At 64.1% G+C, this 11,559-nt stretch overlaps 1 protein-coding gene across 5 annotated transcripts; it reads left to right on the top strand.

Moving 5' to 3' along the window:
* The first annotated feature begins 419 nt into the window (after positions 1 to 419).
* On the top strand, positions 420 to 10,547 carry ANO8 (anoctamin 8). Of its 5 annotated transcripts, XM_081231441.1 has the most exons (18): positions 420 to 728; positions 1,505 to 1,615; positions 1,742 to 1,874; positions 2,057 to 2,195; positions 2,276 to 2,372; positions 3,364 to 3,480; positions 3,560 to 3,687; positions 3,785 to 3,946; positions 4,267 to 4,419; positions 4,534 to 4,660; positions 4,786 to 4,841; positions 4,944 to 5,018; positions 5,749 to 6,567; positions 6,817 to 7,008; positions 7,110 to 7,241; positions 7,323 to 7,433; positions 8,319 to 8,994; positions 9,830 to 10,547. In XM_081231441.1, the coding sequence occupies exons 1-18, from the start codon at positions 623 to 625 to the stop codon at positions 10,237 to 10,239; spliced, it is 3,744 nt and encodes a 1,247-aa protein (XP_081087567.1). In that variant the 5' UTR covers positions 420 to 622; the 3' UTR covers positions 10,240 to 10,547. The 5 variants fall into 5 exon arrangements, with proteins under 5 accessions (XP_081087567.1, XP_081087568.1, XP_081087569.1 ...); XM_081231442.1 differs by lacking the exon at positions 7,110 to 7,241; XM_081231443.1 differs by lacking the exon at positions 1,742 to 1,874 and having other exon boundaries at positions 625 to 728.
* The last annotated feature ends 1,012 nt before the right edge of the window (positions 10,548 to 11,559 follow it).

Raw genomic sequence — 11,559 nt, 5'->3', positions numbered from 1 at the left:
CTGTATTTTTATTTGCTAAACTTGATAACTCTATTGGGTCCTCCCCGAGGACGTTACATCCTGAAGGGTGCAGGGCTTAACTGGACAAAGAGGGCGTGAAGAGTGACCTAGGTAGCTAAACAGCATGTGCTAAGGCCATAAGGCACGATATATTTATTCTCAACCTGATATATTTATTCTCATCCTTTCTGTGGTGGTTGAAGTTATTGCTACCAGGAATCTCCCACACCCATCTCAGATTCCAAACCGATGGCGAAACTAAGGCTCCGAAGCGGAGAATCCAGGCCCGGGGCGGGAGGGGACCGGGAAGAGAACGCACGTTCGGTGCGGGCGGGGACGAGCACCAGAGAGCGAAGTGGGCGGGCGAGAACGAAACCCAGAAAACAACACGGGCGGAGTCGAGAACCAGAGAAAGACGCGCCCGGGGCCGGGAAGGAGAATCGAGGTTCGGCGCGGGCGGGGACGAGAAGCAGCGCTCGGGCACGCGGGGACGGCGGCCGGCGCGGGCGGGCGCGGCCTTTGTCTCCTCCTCTGGCGCGCTCCGTGGCTGCACCCGCCCCATGAGCCCGCGGTCCCCCAGCGCCTGAGCCGCCCGCAGCCCCTGACCTGACCTGCCCTCGCAATGGCCGAAGCTGCCTCCGGCGCCGGGGGCACGTCCCTAGAGGGTGAGCGTGGCAAGAGGCCCCCGCCGGACGGCGAGCCTGCAGCCCCGGCGTCCGGAGTTCTGGGTATGTGTGCAGTGCCTGGATCTGACAGGGTGGCAGGTGCCTGGGGTGTTCGCGGCGGCTGTACGGGGAGGGGATTGGAGTCAGCGGTCCCGGTCTGGAGTCCAGTCGAGGGGCCCGCTCCTCCGGCACTGCGGCTGCGGCCGGGCGGGCGCGGCTGGGACGGTGCAGCGGGTGGGGGCTCCCAGCGCAGAGACAACGACACGCCCCTCCTAGAACCCCAGCCCGGGGCTGAGCGCAGTCACCCCTTGGGCTACCGGATCGCTGCCGAGCAGTGATGCGCTTGAGAGAGCCTCTCCACAGAGGCTACAGAATCGTACAGTCCTGGGTTCGAATCCCTGCTCGACTGTGTGACCTTGGGCGCGTGACTTAAATGCTCTGGGCCTCAGTTTCCTCGCCTGTGAAATGGGGGTAAGAACCGCGCCCAGCTATGAGGACGCACTGAAATAATGTGGTGAGGCGCTCAGATCTGCTAGTGAGCGCCCCATCGATTGTGGTTTTGGAGGCGGAGCTGGGCCTCGAGAATGAGAGAATGAGTAAGATTTGTAACGGAGGACCTGGGGGAAGGGCATTTCTGGAGAAGGGCCTGGCTGGTGCAAGGACGTGGAGGGAAGGAAACAACCCAAGGCCAGAGCTCGCAGCGCCTTGAATGCCAAGCTGAGAGCCGAGGAGCCCTGGCAAGTGTGTGATCGGGGGCAAGGGCTGGAGGGACCAAGACTGGAGGCCAGGGTTCTGATCCAGGAATGGCCTGACCCCAGCCTGCCCTGCCTGCTCCCCAGATAAGCTTTTTGGGAAGCGGCTCCTGCAGGTGGGTCGGTACCTGGTGTCCCACAAGGCATGGATGAAGACGGTGCCCACAGAGAACTGCGACGTGTTAATGACCTTCCCAGGTACCTGTGTCCATTCCCCCAGGGTCCAGAGTGAGCTCCCTTGAGCTGGGCTCCCCTGAGTAGGAGTCTGCAGGAGGCCTTGGACCACCCGTGGCAAGAGCTATCGGTCCCTGTGCCCCTTGGCAGACACGACCGATGACCACACGCTGCTATGGCTGCTGAACCACATCCGCGTGGGCATCCCCGAGCTCATCGTGCAAGTCCGCCACCATCGCCACACGCGTGCCTACGCCTTCTTTGTCACCGCCACGTATGAGAGGCGAGTCCCTGTCCCTGGCCTCTCGCTGACCCTGCTACTCAGCTCCCCGCCCTTCCAAGCACCAACTGCGAGGTCCAGCCACCCTGCATTTGTCCCTGACGGCCACCAGGTACACCATCCCTAGTTCCAGGATGGTGAGCCAGGGTCTCCCCGTGATCCCACCTCCCCTGCCCTTCCCGCAGCCTACTCAGAGGGGCCGACGAGCTGGGTCTGCGCAAAGCAGTGAAGACTGAGTTTGGCGGGGGCACCCGCGGCTTCTCCTGCGAGGAGGACTTCATCTACGAGAATGTGGAGAGTGAGCTGCGCTTCTTCACCTCCCAGGTGCGGCCGGCTCTGGCCCCGAGCGCACATTCCTAGCCCGTGGGCGGCTGCTCCCTGTGCTCACGCCCTGTCCCCTGCAGGAGCGCCAGAGCATCATCCGCTTCTGGCTGCAGAACCTCCGTGCCAAGCAGGGAGAGGCACTGCACAATGTGCGCTTTCTGGAGGACCAGCCAATCAGTGAGTGAGGCGGTCCCAACCTTCCAATCATATGTGGGGAGTTGGCTGGGGCTCTTAGAGGACAGCTATCAAAGTAGGAGCGTTAGGAAAGGGAGGCCTAGATGCAACCAATCAGGGGCTACTGAAGAGTTGGGCGGGGCCCGGAAATCAATCAATGAGCTGAAGGGGTGTGGCCTCAGCAAAGGGGTGGGGCTTGTCCCCTCGGAGGCAGGTCCGGGAGAAATCCTTCTCTGGGTCTGGGATAAGGTAGGGGCAGGACCATGGACAGCACTCCACGTACCGTGTGGTGCAGCCCTGGGCCTCAGTTTCCCCTCCAGGAAACCAGCCGCTGCAAGTTCACCTTCTAATGCCAGCTTTGCACCATTCCTCAGACATTTGGAGCAATGAGCTGAGGCCAAATAGCTCTATTTTAAAAAGTGGTTCAGGGCTTCCCTGGTGGCGCAGTGGTTGAGAGTCCGCCTGCCGATGCAGGGAACACAGGTTCGTGCCCCGGTCCGGGAAGATCCCACATGCCGCGGAGCGGCTGGGCCCGTGAGCCATGGCCGCTGAGCCTGCGCGTCGGGAGCCTGTGCCCCGCAACGGGGGAGGCCGCAACAGTGAAAGGCCCGCGTACCGGAAAAAAAAGTGGTTCAGAGAAATTCTCTGGTGGTCCAGTGGTTAGGACTCCACACTTCCACTGCAGGGAGCCCGGGTTCGATCCCTGGTCGGGGAACTAAGATCCCGCAAGCTGTGCGGTGTGGACCAAAAAAAAAAAAAAAAAAAGTGATTCCCCACAGGGATCCCACCCTCTCAGGTTTCCTGCACCCTTCCCCACCTGCCCCTGCACCTCCCAAATTTTGAGGGAGATATTCCTTCCACCAAGAACTCCTCTCCTGGGAAGAGCCTCTGCGAGTTTAAGAGCAAAGAGCAGGCAAAAAGCTATTACTTGGGTTTCAGCCGAGGGGGGCTGGCCAGGCCCAGCACAGGCAGAAGGGTTCTTGTCCCCCAACAGTCCCTGAACTGGCGGCCCGCGGGATCATCCAGCAGGTGTTCCCAGTCCACGAGCAGCGCATCCTGAACCGCCTCATGAAGTCATGGGTGCAGGCTGTGTGTGAAAACCAGCCTCTAGGTGTGGTCCCGGCCGGGGGGTGGGGGTGGGGGTCCCAGGAGGCAGTCAGGGCTGACTGGGACACCCCTGTCCCTGGCAGATGAGATCTGTGACTACTTTGGCGTGAAGATTGCCATGTACTTCGCCTGGCTGGGTTTCTACACATCGGCAATGGTGTACCCGGCAGTCTTCGGCTCTGTCCTGTACACATTCACAGAGGCTGATCAGGTGCCGGGTGTGGACTGCACAGGGGCTGGGACACCCAAGACACCTTCCTCCCTGGACTGGGCCAGCCAACATTTCAGCCCTCCTCTGCCACCCCCAGACAAGCCGGGATGTATCCTGCGTGGTCTTTGCCCTCTTCAACGTGGTCTGGTCAACGCTCTTCTTGGAGGAGTGGAAACGGAGGGGAGCAGAGCTGGCCTACAAGTGGGGGACGCTGGACTCACCCGGGGAAGCTGTGGAGGAGCCACGGCCCCAGTTCAGGGTCAGTCAGGGGGGATCTGAGTCCAGGGACCTCGAGAATGGGGTAAAAGAGAAAACACTGGGCGAGGAGCATTGCAAGAACACAGGGAGGGGTGAAGTAGGGCTGCAGCATCCGAGATGGTATGCCAAGTAGGGGACTCTCCATGCCCGAAGGGAGAGGGGTGGGAAATTGGCTTTGAGGGGCTGAAAGGGTGCATTAGGCGGGGGCACCGCAGTAGCAAAGCATGACAAAGAGACACTGAGGTCGAAGGGTCGGGAAGGGTGCAGGGCAGAGGCAGCCCCTCTGATCTCATGTTGGGCCGGGCCCCCACCCTCTGCCAGGGCGTGCGGCGCATCAGCCCCGTGACTCGGGCCGAGGAGTTCTACTACCCGCCCTGGAAGCGGCTGCTTTTCCAGCTGCTTGTGAGTCTCCCCTTGTGCCTCACCTGCCTGGCCTGTGTGTTCCTGCTCATGCTCGGCTGCTTCCAGCTGCAGGTGACCTCCAGCCCCTAGCCCTGGCCTTGGCCCAGACCTGGCGGCCACCTGTCCAGGTGTGCTGTGAGCTGAGCCCAGCTGCCGGGGTGACCTGTGAACGCCCTGCCCCTGCAGGAGCTGGTGCTGAGTGTGAAGGGGCTGCCCCGTCTCGCCCGCTTCCTGCCCAAAGTCATGCTGGCCCTGCTGGTCAGTGCAAGCGCCGAGGGCTACAAGAAGCTGGCCGTCTGGCTCAACGACATGGGTATGCCCTGCGAGGGGAGGTCCCACTGCCCACCCCCCAGGAGGAAGGGCCCCACTGCCCTGCGGGGTGTGCCTGCCGCCCATGACGGTCTGGGCCACCCCCTCACTCGCCTCCTTGGCCCCCAGAGAACTACCGGCTGGAGAGCGCCTACGAGAAGCACCTCATCATCAAGGTTGTCCTGGTGAGCGGTGGCCAGCAGGCAGTTAGGGGTTCTGCAGGGGACACACGGGAGCTCCTGGGACAGAGGTGTCAGGGTGACCGCCCACCTGCCTGCTTCCCACAGTTCCAATTCGTCAACTCATACCTGAGCCTCTTCTACATTGGCTTCTACCTCAAGGACATGGAGCGCCTGAAAGAGGTAAGACCCCGGCCTGAAGCAGTGGCCCCCATGGCAGCCACTGGAGGGGCCAGACCTGGCCCAACGGGTCCATGGGCTCTCCAGCCCCTCCCCCCTCCTCCATCCTTCTCTCCTCTCTGTCCGTCTGTGTGTCCTCTCTCTACCTGTCGCCCCGCCATCTGTCTGTCCACCTGTCCGTCGGTCCCTCCACAGCTCCTGATCGTCCTGTCCCTGTCCCAGAGCCTCGAGCGGCAGCTTTGGGCGGTGCTAGTCCCGCTCGCGGCCCTGCGCTTCCGCCTGCTCCTCCTCTCCCTCCGGGGCCTCCTGCTCGTGGCCCGGGCCAAAGTACTGGCAGGTGGCGAGCCCTCGGGGCCTCGCCGGGGTGGGCAGTGTGGCTGTGCTGGGGGCCTCACACCAAGCCGAGGGTGCATGCTCTGAGGGGATGGGCTTCCGCTGACGGGGTTCAGGTGGCAGGAGCCCCCAGAGGCCCTGGGCACCAGCTGAGCGAGCTCCTGGGCGGTGCTGCAAGCAGGGAAGCCATTGCCTGCCCAGGAGATTGGCTAGGAGCGCTGTGACCTGCCCAGCTGCGGTTTGGGGTTGCCTCCATGTCTAGGGACATCCAAATTGGGTTCAGAGTGTGTCTGGAAGCGTGTTTCGGGAGGGCGGGTGCCCAGGCCCCGCAGCCTGTCCCGGTGCCCAGAGCCCCGCCCACCCCCCACATGGCCTCTCTCCACCCCCTTCCTGCTCCCAGATGCTGGCCACTCTGCTGATCACCCGCCAGTTCCTCCAGAATGTTCGAGAGGTCTTGCAGCCGCACCTGTACCGGCGGCTGGGCCGTGGCGAGCTTGGCCTGCGGGCTGCCTGGGAGCTGGCCCGTGCCCTGCTTGGCCTACTGAGCCTCCGGCGCCCTGCACGCCACCTCGAACCCCAGGCTGAAGAGGGTGTCGATGGCAGCAGTGGTGGGGGGGGCCGCAGGTGTCTCAGTGGGGCCTGCGGGGCACCTGAGGAGGAGGAGGAGGCCACAATAGAGCGTCGGCCAGCAGGGGAAGGTGGGGAGGTGGGGGACGGGCCTCGGGGGGGCAGGGAGGAGGAGGAGGAGGAGGACGAGGAGGAGGAGGAGGACGAAGAGGAGGAGGAGGAGGAGGAGGAAGGCGAGGAGGGTGGCCTCCTAGACTGCGGGCTTCGGCTGAAGAAGGTCAGCTTTGCTGAGCGGGGGGCTGGGCGGCGGCGGCTGGGCCCAAGCCCGGAGGCCCTCCTGGAGGAGGGGAGCCCCACCATGGTGGAGAAGGGGCTGGAAGCTGGTGTGTTCATGCTGGCTGAGGAGGACGATGAGGCCGAGGGGGCTCCCAGCAGCCCTGAACGGGAGCCCCCGGCTGTCCTGCTCCGCCGGGCCAGAGGTGAGGGCCGCGACCAGGGCCCCGATGGGGGCCCAGACCCAGAGCCGGGCTTGGGTGACTCAGCCCGGAAGCAGCGGCGGCAGAACCGGTCATCTTGGATCGACCCACCCGAGGAGGAACACTCGGCCCAGCTCACCCAGGCCGAGCTCGAGAGCTGTATGAAGAAATATGAGGTGAGGAGGACGCCTGAGGGCAGGGGCCGGGCCCTCCGAGGGGCGCAGCACACAGTGAGGTGGAGGGCCTGGGGGTGATGGGAAGGAATAACGGGACCCTTCATGTGGTCAGGAACTTGCCCGATGGGGAGTTCTGGGTCCATGCAGAGTAATCTGGGGAGTGGGCTTGAGGAAAGGAAGGTGGTCTGAGGGAGGAGGTGTCCTGGGCTGAAGGAGAGCCCTAGGCCCCACCCAGGTGCCCGCCCACAGGACACGTTCCAGGACTACCAGGAGATGTTCGTGCAGTTTGGCTACGTCGTGCTCTTCTCGTCTGCCTTCCCCCTGGCTGCCCTCTGCGCCCTCATCAACAACCTCATCGAGATCCGCAGTGACGCCCTCAAGCTGTGCACGGGGCTGCAGCGGCCCTTTGGGCAGCGGGTGGAGAGCATTGGCCAGTGGCAGGTGGGGGGAGGGCTGAGGGCCCCGAGCCGGGGTGCACCAAGGAGGAGTGGGTGCTGGGGAGGGTGGCCGGGGCCCCCCTGAGCCCGCCTGTCCCCCTGCAGAAGGTGATGGAGGTCATGGGCGTCCTGGCAATCGTAGTCAACTGCTATCTAATTGGCCAGTGTGGGCAGCTGCAGCGCCTCTTCCCCTGGCTCAGCCCCGAGGCGGCCATCGTGTCCGTGGTGGTGCTTGAGGTGGGGCTGGCGGCCGGGTTGGGGGAGCCAGGCGGCGGGTGGGTGTCCTCGTGCCTGCAGCCTCCTCCTCTGTCACCTCAGCACTTCGCTCTGCTTCTCAAGTACCTCATCCACGTGGCCATCCCCGACATCCCAGGCTGGGTGGCTGAGGAGATGGCCAAGCTGGAGTACCAGCGCCGGGAGGCCTTCAAGGTATGTGGGCCGGGGTCAGTGCGCTTTACGTCTCTGCTCCTTGGGGCTTCTCCACCTAGCCTGGCTGGCCGTCCAGTCCTTAGCAGGAGGGTGGGTGTTCAGAGCCTGGTGTAATAATTAGCATTCCAAAGGGGCCCGGTCCCCTCTGGGATCCTGGTGGCATCCAGCACCAGGTTGGCACTCACAAACTGTCATCCGCCAGCTTGCCCAGCGTTGCCCTGTTTGGGGCCAGAGACACAGCTGATGCTTCCTAGAAGCCCAAGCCTCTGCCGCATTCCTCAGAAAGCTGCAGAGAAGGCCAGGGAGCTCACTGGCGCCAACCAATGGAGCTCTCCACCATGATGGAAACATTCTATATCCGTGCTGCCCATGTAGCCCCTCACTACAGATGACCAATGAGCACTTGAAACGGGGCTGGTGCCACTGAGAAACAGACTTTTTTCCAGTTATTTAAATTGACAAAGCCGTGTGTGGCTACCGGCCACTGGATGGGGCAGTCACAGCTCTGTCTCTCACCAGTTCTCCAGAAAGCAGGGAACCACTGAGGCCCAATATTTCTTTACACTCTCCCAATTCCTAAGATGGTGTCTGGCAGGGGATCAGGGACAGAGGTGGTGGCCAGCAAATGTTCGTTCTCTTCTCAGGCCTCAGAAAGCACCGGCATGGGTCCAGGGATGCAGTTGGTGCCCCATAAGTGTTTAGATCTCTCCCCACTTCTGCAGAGAGCCCCAGGGTGGGTCCAGGGATGCAGCTGGTACCCAAGAAGCGTTCGAATCTCTCCCCACTTCCGCAGGAGAGCGCCGGCATGGGCCCGGGCCTGGGTTGGTACCTGCTCGCCCGCCTGCTCTTCCCAGTGTCCCCATAATGGCTCCGTTCTGCCCGCAGAGACATGAGCGCCAGGCCCAGCACCGCTACCAGCAGCAGCAGCGGCGGAGGCGGGAGGAGGAGGAGCGCCAGCGCCACGCGGAACATCATGCCCGCAGGGAGCGCGACGCCAGTGGCCGGGAGGAAGCTCGGCCTGAGGGCTCCGGGTTGGACCCTGCTGCCCCAGAGAAGGCCTCGGCCAAGGCCAAGGGCAGTGGGGCGGCAGGAGGCCATGGGCCGGAGCGGCCCAAGCGCCCGGGGTCCCTGCTGGCACCTAACAACGTCATGAAGCTGAAGCAGATCATCCCACTGCAGGGCAAGTTCCTGTCGTCCGGGGCTGCATCCTCGCTGGCCGGCGCGGGGGCCAACCTCACTGCCCGGCCGCCCCCTGCCCCGTCTCCCACAGGCAGTGACACCCGCCTGCCGGCCTTCCTCAGCTTCAAATTCCTCAAGTCGCCCGAGACCCGGCGGGACCCAGAGCGTAGCCACTCGCCGCCCAAGGCCTTCCACGCCAGCAAGCTCTTCCCCTTCGGCGGGGCCCGGGCTGAGGCCGGGTCCAACGGGGCGGGCGGGCAGGCCCGGCAGGACGGGACCCCCAGCGGTGGCAGCGGTGGTAGCCGAGCCCAGCGGAGTGGGCCGGCAGACGAGGCCGCAGCTGAGGAGCCGGACACACCCCGGCCCGAAGAGGAAGGCTCAGGTCACAAGCTTTAACTCGGGGGTGGGGACTCCGGGCCGGGCTTTGGGGATAGGGGTGGGGTGTCCAGGCCTGGGGAGAGGGGCTGAAGGGGACAGAGGAGGCCCAGTCTCCCGGTACCGGTTGGGGACCTGGGTATGTGGTATATGGAGCCTCTTGGTCAAAGCCTACCCAATCTTTCCGGGACCCCGGAGAGCCTGGAGCCCTGTGCCTGACCCTCCTCACCCCTGGGGAGGGATGCCAAAGCCCCTCGTCCCAGTGCCCCTCGCACGGCCTGCCATGCTCCAGTGCCAGGAGAGATGAGGGAGGCCCCTTCACCACCTGGCCCAGCCTCTCCTGCCCCCCATGAGACCCTACACCCAGCTCACTCTGGGGGCACTGGACCCCCAGGCCTCTATGCAAGTCCCCACCCTGCAGCTCAGCTGTTCGAGGTGGCCTTCCTGGAAGGTGGAGCTCAGGCTGCCCGCCCAGGGAGTTCAGGGCTGCAGCCATACGTGTGCTGAGCAGAGCCACAGCCCTCACTGCCGCCCCCGCCACCCCGTCCCAGCCCGGAGTCCAGCAGCCCATCCCAGGGAGCCCAAGAGGTGGCAGCTGTAGCACCAGGGATATAGGTCAGAAGTCAGAGGGACTTCCTCAGACCGTGCCCTCTCCGTGAGGGGGAGGGGCCCAATGCCCAGAGGCGGGGGATGCACACGAAGAAGCCCACCCCTTGTCACTGATCAGAAGCAATAAGGCCCTCCATGTGCCTGAAAACCCGGAGGGAGCGCGGGTAGGGTCCCCAGCGGGGTCCAGCGGCGGGGCCGGCATCTCCCCGGAACGGCCCCTCTCGCCTCCGCAGGGACAGCGCCGGCCCCTGTGGGCGCCCCGGCCCTCCGCACCCGCCACAGCCGGAGCCCTGCGCCGCCGCCGCCGCCGCCGCCGCCGCCAACACCGCTACCCCGGCCCCCGACGCCACCCGCCGGCTGCTGGCAGTGGGACGGGCCGTGGGGTTGCGGGGGCGAGGGCGCCACCCCCCGCCAGGCCCCTGCCGCCGCCGCCGCCGCCGAGTGTCCGCCATGCGCCCTCGCCGGGCCCCTGCCCGCCCCGGCAGCTGGCGTCCTGCCGGTGGACGCCAGCTTCTACAGCCTCCCGCCGCCGCCGCTGCCTCCCACCTCCGAGCCCCCGGAGCCCCCGGCACCGTCGCCCAGCCCCAGCTCCAGTCCCAGTCCCAGTCCCCAGGCCGTGTGCTGGCCCAGCGGCTGGCATTAGCTCCGCCCGCCCTGCCTTCCTGTTTTCATATGCAATATCAATCACGGACGGGTCGGCAGCCGCCACCCAGAAAACGCTGCTGTCGGTGTATCCCAGTATTGGCTGCCCCCTCCTGGGTCAGGGCCGGGGGCCTGGGGCCCCTCTATCTGCCGTTTTCCTTTCGACCAGGATGGGGGGAAAGGAAAGGAAACCCCCCCAAAACAACAGAAAACACACACAGAATAGGCGATTATTTATTTGTTTTTAATTTATTTTGTCATATTTTTGTAAAACGGCAGAAATGCAATAAAAAGTATATTTCAACAGTGCCCAAGGGCAGAGCTGTGGAAAAGGGACGTAAGGCGCCCAATGACGAGGTTGGGGCCAGCTCTTTGGGGGCCTGGCAGGCCTAGGGTGGGTTCCCCCCCTATGACCCTTTGGGAACTCCTCCAAAGAACTGGGTCTCCAGGCCATGGCTGGAAAACTCCAAAAATCCAGGCCCAGGGGCCCCTGGGAGGAGCTGCAGAGCCTCAGGCCCCATCTTCGGCCTCCTAGACTAAGGAAGAAATCTCAAAGTGCTGATAGGACTCAGCAGTTTGGGCCCTGGGCCTGGGTCCTGAGTCAGCCTCAGTCGTGCAGGGGCACCCTTCCTGGCACACCCGCCTCCCAGGCTGCCATCTGAGGAGTCAAGGGCTGCGGGGAGAACTTGTGTGTGGAAGTTGGAAAGCACCTGGTGCCCGAGTCTCGATGTTGAGGGGATGGCATGTTGGGGTGTGGCTTCCGGGAAGGGCCGGGATGCCCCATTGCGGGACGGATGTCAGACCCTATTCGCTGGGACTCTTCACTGTGATCAAGGGTGGACGTGGCCTCTCCCACCCTCAGGTGTGTCCACATACAAAGGCTCAGGGCCCGACGGGCCCCACCCCAGGCAGGGCTGGGGGAGCCAGTATGAGGAAGGGGCACTTGGGGGGGGCCATGAAAGAGAAGTCAGGGTTCACTGGAGGCAGGAGAGCAGCCTGTGCAAAGGCACAGAGGTGTGGGAAGGCAGGGTTTGGTGTTTGGGGGAACAGCGAGTAAGAGTAAAGGCAAGAGCGGTGGGTGGAGGCCGGCTGAGGGGCCTGTGCTGGGGAGACCGCAGGGAGTCCATGGGACCCCTGCCCACACCGTGGACAGCACTGGCAGGAGACAGAACCCAGCCCCTCAAAGGGGAACCTGGGGCTGAAGCCTGCGCCTGCCCTGCCCCATGGCCTTTGAAGCTGAAGTCCGGCCATCTACTCTGCCACCAACAAACGGCGACACCACGCGCCTGCCCAGGGTCAGGCCAACCCCTGGGACTGGGGA

The sequence above is a fragment of the Mesoplodon bidens genome, assembly GCF_964165515.1.
Source record: "Mesoplodon bidens genome assembly, chromosome: 4".
In the NCBI taxonomy this organism is placed as follows: Eukaryota; Metazoa; Chordata; class Mammalia; order Artiodactyla; family Ziphiidae; genus Mesoplodon; species Mesoplodon bidens.
The sequence above is the reverse complement of the archived record's forward strand: the minus strand, read 5'-3'. Positions and strand labels throughout refer to the sequence as shown.

Coding starts and splice junctions, on each gene's coding strand:
- ANO8 (XM_081231441.1), top strand. CDS start 623: ATGGCCGAAGCTGCCTCCGGCGCCGGGGGCACGTCCCTAGAGGGTGAG. Junction 1,616..1,741: donor CGTGTTAATGACCTTCCCAG/GTACCTGTGTCC, acceptor GCCCCTTGGCAG/ACACGACCGATGACCACACG. Junction 4,661..4,785: donor CGTCTGGCTCAACGACATGG/GTATGCCCTGCG, acceptor CTTGGCCCCCAG/AGAACTACCGGCTGGAGAGC.